Source organism: Acartia tonsa, chromosome 12 (genome assembly GCF_053477335.1).
Source record: "Acartia tonsa isolate MP-2025a chromosome 12, ASM5347733v1, whole genome shotgun sequence".
Classification (NCBI taxonomy): domain Eukaryota; kingdom Metazoa; phylum Arthropoda; class Copepoda; order Calanoida; family Acartiidae; genus Acartia; species Acartia tonsa.
Genome location: NC_137271.1, coordinates 5,965,217 through 5,979,619, shown reverse-complemented (window position 1 = coordinate 5,979,619; position 14,403 = coordinate 5,965,217). Strand labels below are relative to the sequence as shown.

At 30.7% G+C, this 14,403-nt stretch overlaps 2 protein-coding genes across 4 annotated transcripts in view; both read right to left on the bottom strand.

The window, feature by feature from the left end:
• Positions 1–22: 22 nt before the first annotated feature.
• LOC145334017 (phenoloxidase-activating factor 3-like) lies at positions 23–5,891 on the bottom strand. 2 transcript variants are annotated; one of them, XM_080179295.1, is made up of 10 exons: positions 5,828–5,891; positions 5,469–5,525; positions 4,596–4,669; positions 4,308–4,355; positions 4,078–4,111; positions 3,623–3,687; positions 3,476–3,529; positions 2,748–2,772; positions 1,488–1,549; positions 725–783 (listed from the first exon to the last, which is right to left on the bottom strand). In XM_080179295.1, exons 2-9 carry the CDS (start codon positions 5,514–5,516, stop codon positions 1,544–1,546), a joined length of 354 nt encoding a protein of 117 aa, XP_080035421.1. In that variant the 5' UTR covers positions 5,517–5,525; positions 5,828–5,891; the 3' UTR covers positions 725–783; positions 1,488–1,543. The 2 variants fall into 2 exon arrangements, with proteins under 2 accessions (XP_080035420.1, XP_080035421.1); XM_080179294.1 differs by lacking the exons at positions 4,078–4,111; positions 4,308–4,355; positions 4,596–4,669; positions 5,469–5,525; positions 5,828–5,891 and adding exons at positions 23–264; positions 345–396; positions 567–639 and having other exon boundaries at positions 724–783; positions 3,623–3,680.
• Positions 5,892–13,075: 7,184 nt separating this feature from the next.
• cyc (basic helix-loop-helix ARNT-like protein cyc) overlaps positions 13,076–14,403 on the bottom strand; it is a 71,007-nt gene continuing 69,679 nt past the window's right edge. For both annotated transcript variants that reach the window (XM_080179289.1, XM_080179288.1), the window contains exons 27-28: positions 14,011–14,124; positions 13,076–13,549 (exon numbers count right to left, since the gene is read on the bottom strand). In XM_080179289.1, coding sequence (XP_080035415.1) covers positions 13,490–13,549; positions 14,011–14,124 — 174 coding nt within the window. In that variant the 3' untranslated portion in view covers positions 13,076–13,489. The remainder of the gene's footprint in view (positions 13,550–14,010; positions 14,125–14,403) is intronic.

Genomic DNA, 14,403 nt, shown 5'->3' with positions numbered 1-14,403 from the left:
TTCAAAACATTTGGCTTGATGCTGTTGTAATTAAATAGGAATCATAATATTAGTCTAGTTGCATCTTGAGAACTTATAAGACAAAATGAAATGATTTTCCTTTATCATTTATCTTATTAATCAGTCTGCACAATTGGATATCTATAAAACATAATGAGCAAATTCCTGAACAGGTATAATTTGATTTGGTGGTAAGCAAGATACTTCTCCAGGTAAACAATCTCCTTTTTCTGCTATATCATATTCTCCAATATTCACAATCTCCTGAAGTTAAAACATTGATTTTATTTTATTATTTTCTTTATATTCATCTCCAATGTAAAAATTTCTAGCTTTAGTTTTACCTTAGTTATATCATATTTAAGATAACAATGAGCTGCTGTTAATATATACCATCTAGAATAATACAAATATCTTAAACAAAACATATTAGAACTTTTAGTTATTTTTGATCAAAATACAATTTTAGATCATTTACAAATATTTAATATATATGTATTTTGTAATGTACTCTAAATTTCTTAAGTTAAGATTGCATTAGTAAAAACTGATGTACAATTGTTTACCTATTTATAATTGTTCCACCACATCTCCAGACATTTATTTCTGTTTTGCTTGAATCATCAAGTGCTTTATTCCCTAGGTTTTTATATTTATAACCTTTAATTTATTAATTTACTAAATAAATTGCTAAATACTTAAATTTTTAAATTTTTAACAAACCTATTAAAGCTGTAAAAGGATATGTCCCAGGTTCGGTATTATTTCCACCTATAACCCGCACTAAATAGGGTTTTGTCAACTATTAGATAGAAATGTTATTTTATATATATATACAGTGTTTTTTTTATAAGAACTTTTTGGAAAGCAATTTTACCCCACTTATACTTATCAGAATTTTATGATTAATGGCTTATTCTCTTCGTTTTTTAATCATTGATAGAAAAGCAAAAAAAATATTTAATTATTTACTTAAAAAGTACAGTAAATTCAAAAATTCTAAACTTAGGTGTCAACATCTTAGAATGGTTTTAGTGCAAATTTCTTATGATCAAATCTCCTACCCATTGCAAGAATGGCTGCAAAACGCTTCAAAGTTTAGATATAGATATAAAAATTTATACAGATACTATTGGGGACATGTACTAGAACATTATAAAGTTTGAAGGCCATATATCAACCAAGGAGGGAGTACTGGCCCCCCGAATTACTCCCTCAAATTTACAAAGATTTGAGCAAAAGAAAAATTATCTAAAACCATTTTTAGATGTTGACACCTAAGTTTTGAATTTTTGAATTTACTGTACTTTTAAATATAAAATGAAAAGTTTTTGCTTATCTATAAATGGTTATACGATAAAGTACAATAAATCAAATTCACCCACACTGTTTTGCATGAAATTCAGAAACCTTTAAATTCAAAATTGGCATTTAAAAATAAAAAAGGATCAAAATGATGAAGTTTCTTTTAAGAATTAATGTCATACCACCAAAGTCATCATCTTGGCTGGATAAATTGTTAAATTGACCACAAGAGTTATCTTCAGCTCTGAAAAAGCATATAAGAATTAATAAATGCCTTATAGATATATTAGATATTCCCTTTTAGTAATTTATAGAATGCTTGCGGATCCACCATATCAACTAGGGGTTTGGAGGAGGTTGAAAATTAGTCCAAACCATCACAATGCTATTGTGGTAGACCAACAGACTGTCGTTTCCCAGAGAAGCTTTGCTGCAAGCCAAGTTTAGATATGATATCTCCTCACAAAGATCCCTCAGACAAAAGCCCGTTGTTTATCATCGGCGGCGGATTAAAACGGTCACCTTGCCGGCAGATAATGGGGGTAGGGGTTCCCCTCCCCCCTTCCAGCAGAGCTACCTACCCTTTCTCTGGAGACACCAGCCCTACCCCCTCATCCTAACCTTCTCTCCCTCACCTGGACAGAGCTTCCCCATCATCTCCATCCCCTTTTGATTGCCTACCCAATATCTATAATTCTGTGTATATAAACTGTAATTCTGTAATATATTTTTAGTTCTGAATAAACCTTCAATCTGTAAACACTTAAAGTATCTTGTTGGATAGAATCACTAGGCTAGGGGCTCTGTCGCCGGACTTCGCCATATAGGGGTTGAAACGCTTCACCCCTATTATACTATAATCTAAATACAAAATACCCTAAAACCACCTCAGGACTTAAGCGAAGCTATCCTAAAATGGAGAACTCAATTGGCTCATAAGTTACTGAAATCTTTAGCTTCAGACAAAAAAACTTAATACTTTATAGAATGGGACTATCGTCTACCCTCTAGAGGTGTTTTATTTTTTAGATATTTTTTTTTTGGGGGGGAGGGGGTATTTTTTAGGGGCAATTTCTTTTGGGAGGTTGGTGGTACCCTCAACCCAAATTGTTATAAACCTTCCCGGGACCTAACCTGTAAATGTGAAACATGTCGGTTCAGCAGTTAGCGAAATCCTTTGGTACAGACAAACATCCTGTTACTTTTTATAATGGGATATACAAATTTGTTACTGCATTCAATTAGTTTATTGAAAGATGATATAACTAACATTGGAATATATGATGGAGAATCAGGGTTATACTTAATCAAAGAAAAAAAAAATTTAAGATATAATGATTATAATTGAAGCAGATAATTATAATCAATTATTTTTGTTACTTTTGAATATATAATGTAATTTATCAATTTTTTAAAAATTCATTAATAAAGAGTTTACTTACATCATTATCTGAACAGCAGAAGGTGCTTAAAAAAGTAAAAATATTGATTAATATTTGGAATTTAAAAAGTCCAATTATCAGTCTCATGAAAATATTTTATTTATATCATAAGATTTTTATTATGCTTTATTTAGATGTTTTCCAAGTACTCATCAATTACAATAGTACTTATTTAGTTTTTTTTGTGATGAAAAACAAATCTAAACAATTAATGCTAGTTATTAAAAGGGAGGAAGGGAGGAGACAATGGATTGAATATTCAATATTTAAGGGTCTAAACCCATTTGTACCAGGGATTTCGGCTAAATTTGGGGACTTTGGGTACAGGCGCACAATTGCCGCGGAATTTGTTTTAAATCTAGCAGACAAAAGTAAAAAAAACAAGTAACTCAATTTCTAGCAGACAAAACGTCTATTTTGTATAAAATAATTTCGGCTGGTTCTAACAAATATTTTTTTTAAAGAAAATGTCATTTCATGTCTAGAAACTCTACTGTGATATTTGTGTAAGTTAATAATATAGGAGAAGTTCTAAGTAGATGCTTTTTTCTTAGAACTCTTTCTCATTTTGAGTTTTCTAATTTAGATAACCATTAACACTTAACGATTTTCCTAAAATTTTCTGGATAAATCTGGTTTTCATGACCTTTCAGCGAAAACTCTTAAATTAAATTAATTGCCCATTGTCCCCTCCCTTCCTCCCTGAGTTATTAAGTAAGTCTTCTTACCCAGAGAAAGGATCACCACCACATTGCTTTGTCTCAACAAAACTTCTGGTTACACTTAAAGACAAAATGAAAATATAGTACAATTTGAAACTCAATAAATGAAGAGAAGCATCTGAAATTAGAATATAATCTAAAATTAAAACTTACAATCCATTTTGAAATGCTTTAATGAGTGATGGGCACTGTGTACATTTTTCATCCGGATTACATTTCTAAATTAAGATATTCTGGTTAATAATCATATTATTATCAAGCTTTTTCTTCCATAGCATGTAGAGTTCAGACATCGAGAGTTGGTAATGAATAGCCTAAAACCTATTTTATGAAACTTTTCTAAAAAGCATCATCTGATTAGACTAACCAAGATCTTAAGCCTTAGACAAAAGTCTTAACTAATTTATAATTCAAGCAATTTGTATAAAGAGAAATCTGTCAATTCTGTATGGCTGGCAACAGATAAAGGGTTAGTAATTAAAATTGGACAACCCTATCTTTACGTACTGAAAAAAAAAATAAATAGTATAGCTTTGCTACTAAAAACTCTAAAATTAACAGAAAATGTTTTTAAAAAATTTGTTATTAAAATTCTTCATGTGGTTTACCTGCTTTTTAGTTTTGCAACAATAAAACCCTCTGTAAAAATGAAAATAGTTAAACTATATCTTGTTGTAATTGTAATTTACAAAAAAAAATATGCATTGAAAACCAAACCACAAAGGAAGTTGTTTTATAAAAAGCATTTATATTTTCTTATATACTTTACAAATACTTCAACAACCCTCCCCCCATTTAAAAGATTTTAAATTATTTAATTTAACTATTTTATTTCCTGAGTTTTCCTTGATTGCAAGCAAGGTTCAAAATCTTTGTTCTTGTGATCCTAGATAAAATCAATCTTAACCTAATTAAAATTAAAATTAAATTAATTTAAGTTTGTGCAATTATAAAATATTCAATATGGATCTGAATTTTATTAGGGGAGCGGGGGGGGGGGGAGTAAATCAAGGCTTGAAGTCTGAAGTCATGGAAGGAGGGGGGGGGGGGGGGTAACATCTAATATGTATTTCTTAATATTTTGGGGATTTCTTAGATTTTCTTCATAGTTTGCTAAATTGCTTACCTTCCCTGTCTGAAGTCTTCCAATAAATCTTCACATTCTTCACATCTTTCATTTACTTTGCATACACGCAGTTCCTTAAAAAACATTAAAACATCCTTATAATAAAGAAGCAGGATCTTTGTCTGTCTGTCTGTTCTATGTGTACCGAAGGATCTCGCTAACCGCTGAACCGAAATGGTTATCCTTTACAGGGTAGCTTCTAAAAGGTCCTAAAGTCGTCCTTTCTTTTTAAATATTAAAGAAAACAAGATTCATAAGTATTCGCTACTCAAAAATTAAGGATGGACATCCGGAATGAACTATAGAGCAGTGTACTACAAAATAAAAATAAAATAAAATAAATCACGAAACCTTTTATGATTTTATAAATCTAGGAATCGATCTAGCACCCCAATTGATTAGTATATCTTAGTGAAACTTTGTGGAAATATGTAAAATGTAACCTTATTCAATCCCTGAAAATTTCAGCCATCTATCAGGACTAGGAGTTGAAAAAGACCTAAACTAAAAAACCAGGAATCCATCTAGCACCCTAACTAATAAACAAATATAAATGAAACTTTATAGAAGTATGCAGATTTCAAACTTATTTAATCCCTGAAAATTGTAGACTTCTATCTTGACTAGGACTCGAGAAAATCATGAAAACTTAAAAGTTTAGAAATCGATCTAGCACCCAAAAACGTTTCAGCCGGACAGACGGACATCTCAAATTTTAGAGTAGCTTCGCTACTACAAATGGGTTATCGAATTTAACTCCCTCAATCAACAAGTGCCCCTAGAGGCCTCTCGGGGCGTAGCTGCTAATCAAAGTATAATGGCTTGAATATAATTCAGAAGGTTTTGGAATTTTAAAAAGTTATTATTATTTACCTGTGATTGAGAAATGAATAGTAATCCAACAATTAAGATTTCACGCATTTCTTTTCTCTGTAATGTATTTGATTTCAGTTATCAGATTATAACCCTAGACACAAATCCGTCCAAATTTTTAACCTAAGAATATGTGATTTAATCTATTAATACAAGCAACGAAATGTTTGGACGTTATTATTTTCCGAAAGCTAGCTTTATCCTAAGAAATGCTTCTATTTACAGTTCTATTTTAGATAGATAGAAAGAAAAGTAACTGCCAAAAAATTTGTACACGTTGTAACCAATACTATAGCCGGATTGTCAAATATTTAGAATGTTGTTGATAAAAGACATTACAAATTAACAAACATACAAACCTAATAATGCACAAACTCTTAATAATGCACAACAACACAATGGTTGTCAAGTTGCTTACTGATTAAGAATCAGAAGTATCAGTACTTTTAAGACATCTAAACAAGCATAAACGATATTCTTTTTAAAGTGCCATGTTGAGCATAAATACCCCCCCTTCCCCCCAACCCTTCTTGTTTTTGAAATAAATTGAAAAAAGGGGTGGGGTTAGTTAGATTAGTTCTTAATTAATTCAAGTTAGGATTGGGTAGTGGTAAGCCCTGCAGGGTATAGGTTCCACAGGGTTTATAGACATAAGAAATATAACTATATATACCTCATTTTAAATTTATTGTAGGAAAGGGGAAGAGTTTCAGTGCTCCACAGCTACTTTGTGGGAAAGCACCGTATAAGCACTCCCAGACTTTAATCCTGTTATGTAAGATAAGATAAAACTCTGTGATTCCTTGTAATAAAAGTCTTTGCATTTTTAGTAGCGAAGCTACTCTATAATTCACTTTGTCCGTCCGTCAGTCCGTCAGTCAGTCCGTAACGCTATGGGGGAAATGGGATTTACTCAGCTCCTATAAAAGATAGAATTCTGAAATTTTTTGACAACATTCCCATCACTAAGGAGCACAATTAACTATAAAACATCACTGGCGGTCGGACGGCTTTTTAGCAGGTTTTAGGCTATTTTTAAATTTTCCACATTTTCCCCCATATCTTTGGTGTTTATGGTCCGATTTTCAAAATTTTTTCAGTTAAAGATATCAAAATTAAATTTTCCGTCGTTTGGAGAAAACAACAATAACGGTCAGACTGCCTTTTTGCAGGTTTTTAGCTATTTTTACATTTTTTATATTTTCCACCATATCTTTGGTGTTTATGAACCGATTTTCAAAATTTTTTCAGTTATAGATATCAAAATCAAATTTCCCGTCGTTTAAAGAAAACAACAATAATGGTCAGACTGCCTTTTTGCAGGGTTTTGGCTATTTTTAAATTTTTAATTTTTCCCCATATCTTTGGTGTTTATGATCCGATTTAAAATTTTTTTTCTGTTTTAGATATCAAAATTTAATTTCCCGTTGTTTGAAGAAGCAACCATGACAGTCATTCCCATCCACGAAATTTTGTGCTTCGCTACTTATGGATGTTGTCATCCTTGTTTATTTATGATCCACACTGTGCTCATAGACACATAAGTTCTTCCTATACAAAATAGAAATTTAAGATGTACTATCATTCATAGTTTGCAAAAATGAATATGATTTTATAAGACTTTTAATAAACTCTTGAAATTGGCGTTTTACATTTTTTGGTTAACAAATTTTTCACTTTTAATTTGCTTGTATACAATCTAACCTTTAAACGGTATAAAAATTCATAAAACATTATTTTCATGACATAAGAAAAGCATTTAATACAAATACACTAAATTCATAGTTTTAGCTCTTTCTGATATAAAGCATTTAGAATAGCACAAGAAAACAAGAAGGAGCAGATATGGTTTTCTTATGTTAATTTAATAATAATTCATGGAAATCTATACACTAAATTATAGAATAAAGTAAGCTTTTGTTTTGCAATAACTTCAAGAATCAACGTTTATGTGTCTAGTAGCCTTGGGTAGAAAGGAGTTTTTTTTTATGGTTGAAATGTTTTAGACTTTTTTTCTCTTCAAATTTAATATATTCATAATTGTGTGCGTGTGCTTTTATAATTTTACAACACATTAAATTATATTTATATTCCACACAATTTTAACCACAATTTTATTATTAGAGAGACTAGTGGTTGCGCCCCTAGAGGCCTTTATGTTCCCTTGAGGTTGGGGTAGCTGACACACCCCTTCAAATTTCATTACAAAATTTTTGTTGCGGAGTCATATTTTTCCTAGGGGCGATTTTTCTGTGGAAGGTAGTGGTACCCTATACCCAAAAATTCATAAACATTTCTAGGACCTATTAGAAACTACCCTTTAAATGAGAACCTTATTGGTTCAGAGATCCTTTGGTACACACAGACACAGATCCTGTTAATTTTATGTAATAATAAGATTTCTCGTATTCATTCGAATCCGGTGGATAAGAACCGGATCTCATCCATACGAAAAAACTATGTCTAGCATCGCATTAAATCCCAGCTTTCTACGAATATAAAAACTGGTTTTAATCTTATAGGTGTACATTCTATATCCGCGGAAAGCTGTATATAATACGAAGCGAGAAATAACTATGCTTTAATTTATTAAACAGTCTAGTAAATATATCTTTATCATGTGTATTTTTATTACATGTTAAATCACAGAAAAGTGGATAGACTGGATTTAGTTTGCAAGTTTATTATTCATGCAATACACCTAAAAAAGTAATTTTTATTTAGTACAAAAGTATTTTGAGCTTTCCCTGGAAGTGACTTTTTATCACTGACCCCACCCCCTTATTCGTGAAATAGATAGAAACTAAGATGGATAGGGGTAGTGTTTTCCTTTAACTACCAGTGCGGAGAGCCCAAACCCTGCGGGGTTATCCAGTACCCAATAAAACCAAACCTAACCTGCCCTAAAATGGGAAAAGGGGGGGGGGGGTGGTGAGGGTCGCTGCTTAAAAGGCACTTTCAGGGTATCTGCCAAATATTTTTTACTTTAGTAGATTTTTTAGTTGTGTTCCTTAAAGCATTCTACTTCTTACATAACAATCAATTTTTTCACTGTTTTGCAATCAATCCCTGTTTTAGGATAAAGAAAATGAGATTATACAAAGAAGGTTCAAGTATAACTAACAATATTCCATGAGAAAGTTAGATATGCATGTTGGTTTTGTGGTTTCTTACAGCATACCACCTCTATAGCTTACTTCTTATTATTTTTAAAAAAGGTTTATTAATTTTTTTGTCATGTTTTTCTATAAAAACAATTATGTAGACAAAATTTTTAGCAGAAAAAATAAACTTTCAGTTAAAAGTACAGTTAGCGGCGATTAGTTGGATTAATGTACATACAGACAAACTAAATTGATAGAGTAGCGCGCTAATAAATTATAAGGTGCGGTATGAATTGATAATGAATTACGATGTTGTTTTGTCCTGTCGATTAAATCTATGAACTTGTTGTTTTAGTTAAAATGCTACTTTATAGTTTTAGATTTTATATAAGGACTAGTTTTTTTAGGATATATCTAGAATATTAAAAAACACAAAATTTTTAAATTATCATTTATAAATTCATAAAAAAAACTATTTAAGTTATTTATATGAAACTAAAGTATGAGCGATTCCAATAATTACTTTTGTAAAATATTTACATGGTTTTTGTTCAGACTTCTGAAATAAATTCAGCTCCTTGAATATTAATAGCAGAGTCACTTTTATATACTTGCATGCTAATGTTCGTTTGTCCTATTGTCTGATTTACTTAGGGAATTACCTGGTAGCAATGGGATGCGATACACTAACGCCCACTTTAGAATAATGCACCTGACAAAGCAGCCTTTAGGTATAATTTTTCCAGACTCGAACCCGACAATTACTCGACAGCAAGCAGGCACAAATGCTGCTGGTATTGTCTGACTTAATAAGCTATGCTTTTATGGATGTTGTTTTCTCTCTTCTTATTTTCATCATGCTTTTTAAGAGCAAAGCTTTTCTATCATTAGGGTCGTGATGTAAAAGAAACTTATTATCGTTACTTTATGCATGCATGTTAGAACTGTCCTATCGATTTCAAACTTGACATGATAATTCCTTCAGCAGTTAGAAAGCGTAGCATCTCTATTATCGTTAACAGAATGTCCGTGTGTACATCTTATTTGACAACTTGACAACAATTTCTTTGATTTTAGAATAATGATTCCTGGGATAACACAAACAATTTCATAAGCGCAGCATCTCTGTAATCAAGTCCAAAAAATAAATTATGTCCATATATTATATTTTTACAATTTTCTAAAAAATTACATACAATTTGGTTTGGATTTTAAATTTCTTTTTTCCTTGTTTATTTAAGTTTTTAAAAGCGAAGCTTTTCTATTTAATATTATATTTATTTGCCATACCGATTAATTTTAGAGCTTCGCTTTTTACGCATTGTCTTCCTTGTTCTGAATATTTTATCAGTTAACAACCGGACATACTTGAAAAAATATAAAAGCGTAATTTACAGTTTGAATAAGTATAAACAAGGGACTAAAGGGATAGAACTATAGCCGATAAATTTTTTTACATTTCCAAATAACCCCTTCTGGTTGAAACATTTGGACACTCATGTTAATGTACCAACCAATCAAAACTAACTAAAGTCCCCAATGTTAATAGGACAACGAATAATAAATCGTTATTACAAAACTTTGGAGACTTGTGTAATAAACAGCCCATTGTCCCCTCACTCTCTGATTATAAACTGATAAACTGATTATAAGAAGCTTTAGTCTTTGTTTTTTAAAACAAAGACGATTACAACCAATAGTTGCGAAACTGTTTAAAATTAGAACAATGATGACGACATCCATAAGTAGCGAAGCTAAAAAATTATGAAGGAATATCGGAAAAACTTTACTATAGAGCAGTGTCATACAATAAAATTCATAAAATAGGGAAATTACGAAACCTTTAAATTCACGAAATTTAATATGCAATATGTAGAATCTCTATTAATTTCAGCCGTCAATCCTGAATAGGAATAGAGAAAATCACGAAAACCTAAAAATTTACTAATCGATCTAGCACCCCAATTAATAGACAAATCTAAATAATACTTTGTGAAAATATATAGAATGTATAATCAATTATTCCCTGAAAATTTCAGTTCTCTATCTTGAAAACGAGTTGAAAAAATCACGAAAACTTATAAATCTAGGAATCGATCTAGCAACCCAAGTAACAGACAGATGAACAAAACAACGTATTGATTAGATAGGCATAAGTAATTGGAGTCTTCACTAAAAATAGTCTATCTTGAATAGGAGCTGAGAAAATCACGTTTCCACCAGAGCGTTACGGACTGACGGACAGACAGAGTGAATTATAGAGTAGCTTCGCTACTAAAAAAAATATATGAGGTTAAACATTAAAAAAGTTACAAAAATAAGAAAGAGATAAAAGGGATCTTAAAGGATAAGACAATAAATTGATGTATATTCAATTGATATTTTGAAAAGTTTGGACAATACTTGTTTCAAACCGACCAATAAAAAATCAGGAATAGTACTCAAACCTTTTTTAAGCACCTGAATAGTAGGGTTGGGCCGGATACCGGATAGTTTCAATATCCGGTAACCGGCCGGATATCTAAATGGCCGGATATCCGGCCCAACTCTACTGAATAGAATAAACTGGTTATCTTTAGGTACCAGTGTACTTTACAGTCTAACTTCCCTACCTCCTTGGAAAACAGAGATTAAAAAAGTTTAGGTTAAAAAGGTTTTTATACCCTCGACTGTTGCGTTATCGGGAATAAGTTAGGTTCGATATTGGACTTACACCGCGTCATAACTAAAGAAGTTAAAAATTGGTCCTACTGCTGATAGGTGAGCAACATAAAAAGTTAAAAGGGGGAAACCCTTGGCACTAACAGTGCATCATTGGATCTTGGCTATTCCAGATTATTTGTTGGCCTTTATATGCCGCTTAAAATGGTGTGCGGGTATGATCTGTACGTTCAGTCGTTTGGTAGCTAGCGGCCTTTAAAATTCATAGATTTTTGGAAATGTTCCTTACCAGCAATATTTTACCGTGAACTGCAGTAGATCCGATATTTTTATTAAAACTTTGAAAAGTTTTTGGTAGATTTTCGAATCATGTTTTATTAACTCTGCAAACTTTGAAAAATAGTCTTTATTGTTATAAATGACTAGCTAACATTCATAGAACTATTTAAGGTTTTCCTGTTTGACCGACAAACCAACCAATTAACAGACTTATAAAGCATCTTGCCTTTGAATATAAAAAAGTCAAATATTTAAATTTTCTATTCTATTACAAAATACATAAAGGCTGTATGTAACTATTTCTTTTAACAAGAATTTATATTTTATATATAATTATATATTAACTCTCTTTTGTGATTAAAACAAAAAAACATTTAACAAATTGTACATCACAATAAAAAATATACTAAACATTTAAAACAATGATAAAATATTTTCTTTTAATTTGTTAATTGTACTAAACAAGGTTTACAAAAATAAAAATTTGATTTTTAAATTTGTCGCTTTTTAGGGCTTTTTTTTATGAGCACTTCATCAAAAAAATCAAGTCACCTATTTTAAGGATAAAAGTCTTTTTATTATTTTATATTCTTAAAATATTTCTAACGCAGTTTTTGTTGTTTTGCTGAGATAAAAAAATATGCTTTTTAGTAAATTTTAACTTTTAAGATGTAAATGTAACAAAAATAAACTACATTTATTAATCTATTTTGAGTCTTTTAATTTTTGAAATTGTAACTTTGTAAAATTTAATTCTGTTTTATTTACAAACTAACTAAACGTTTTGAGTCTCTTAGGATAGAAAGGGTTAAAAAGATGCCTAAATTTCAGGGTCCAAGTCACCAAAAGAAAACTATTTTGTCTCTAACTTTATTGAACAAACCAGGGGGCTATCATTCAGACAATTAATTCCATTTGCAATTGCTGAAAAATTAAATAATTTTTGTAGGCGTAGATTTGGCGTAAAACTTGCTTTTTTATATAACTGAATGAAAGTGAGTAAGAAGGTGAGAAATAAGGGAAGAGGGTTGTGGGGAAGTTTTCACTTAGAATTGTTCGTCATTATCACTTTCCCTTTTCCCTGAAACAAATCAAGATTGTACCTATGTAATAAAATTTTGGTTTAATAAAATAATAATAAAGGTACTAAGAAAGAGAGGGAATGTCTGATTGAGCCAATAGGAGAATCGCATCGGAATTTACATTGGATCTCATTGGTTGAAATTATGTACACATTTTCCTACGAAGGCATGTTTTTTTTCATTTCATACATACATAAAAGTCAGCTGTTAACAGTATATTTTCTTAGTAGAAAGCTTTGCAGAATCAGAATTAATTGCCCAAAAATTTCGTTTACAATTTGAAAGCTTGAAACAAAGTTGGATTCTTAAAAAAAAAGTTAGGCTGGCAACTCGCTGGTGAGGCAAAATTATTTTTGTGAAAAATCCTCCAAAATCGAATAAAAAAATTTACAAAAATGAAATAAAATCTTAAGAGGGTTATTAACATATGATTTTGTTTAATTTTTGTAGATTTTTAATGTGCTTTTGGATGATTTTTCACAAAAATTATTTTGCCTCACTATCGAATAGCGAGTCTATCATTTTTTAAGAATCCACATCAGCTTGAGTCGAAAGTAAACAATACTTTTGTCTGCTAGGAATGTTCTCTCTTAGATTTGACGAAAAAAGGGTTCAGAATATTCTTCTACTCTCCTATTTCTATTAAAATAATGAATAATTCTACTAAAAACTTAAGTCAATATAAAACTTCAAGTTTACAAATATCTTAGTTTTAAAAATGTTCCTAAATAAAGGTATAAAAAAACTTCAAATATCTCTTTGGGAAAACGAAAAAAATTCTCAATTCTGAATGAAAATGGACTGTTTAATCTTAGACTTTCTTAGGAGTGATCATATGAATAAGCTTCCAAGGATGAAAGGATGAATGATGAATTATAAAACTAGCTCCAGGGATCTAGGGTAGTGGCCAGGGTAAACTTCCAAAGTCAAATGGACCTCCAAGTCCTCCTTCAGCCTAAAATAATAAAAGTTTTTAGGACTAACATTTCAAAAAGTAATTTTAATCTCTTTTTAATAAATCATGTAAATATGTATCTCTATCTATCCATCTAGGTATACCTCTAATAGATAAAGAAGTATGAGTATCTATCTATAATATCTAAATATATGTATATCTGACTATCTAGGTATACCTCTAAAAGACTCATAAGAACAGCAGTAGCTGCCTGATCATTGTATCTATCTATAATATCTAAATATGTGCATCTCTATCTATCTAGGTATATCTCTAATAGACTCATAAGAACAGCAGTAGCTGGCTGATAATTGTATCTATCTATAATATCTTAATATATGTATATCTATCTATCTATCTAGGTATACCTCTAATACACTCATAAGAACAGCAGTAGCTGCCTGATCATTGTATCTATCTATAATATCTAAATACATGTATCTTTATCTATATAGGTATACCTCTAATAGACTCATAAGAACAGCAGTAGCTGCCTGATCATTGCCCGAGTCTGAAGAATTACTGGAAGGTCCAGGAGAATTACCACCCCCGCCCAACAAAGAATTCTCTAACATCTAAACAAAGTAATATAATAGAAAAAAATTGATATGTATGTTTAACAGGAAGAGAGGGTTTATTTGGCTGATTTCCCAATATTTATAAAAAGTCCCTCTCATTTATCAGCTTTAATATAATGGGTAACTTTGTTGAATCCTATTTGGTTACTTAAAGGACCAAAATTTTAACTAATACAGGATGGCCTATTTTGTTTATCATTATTGGGTATACTATGCACATTTTACATCAAATTATCATGAATCTTTATCGTCCATTGTCCTATCTTTTTATCCCTG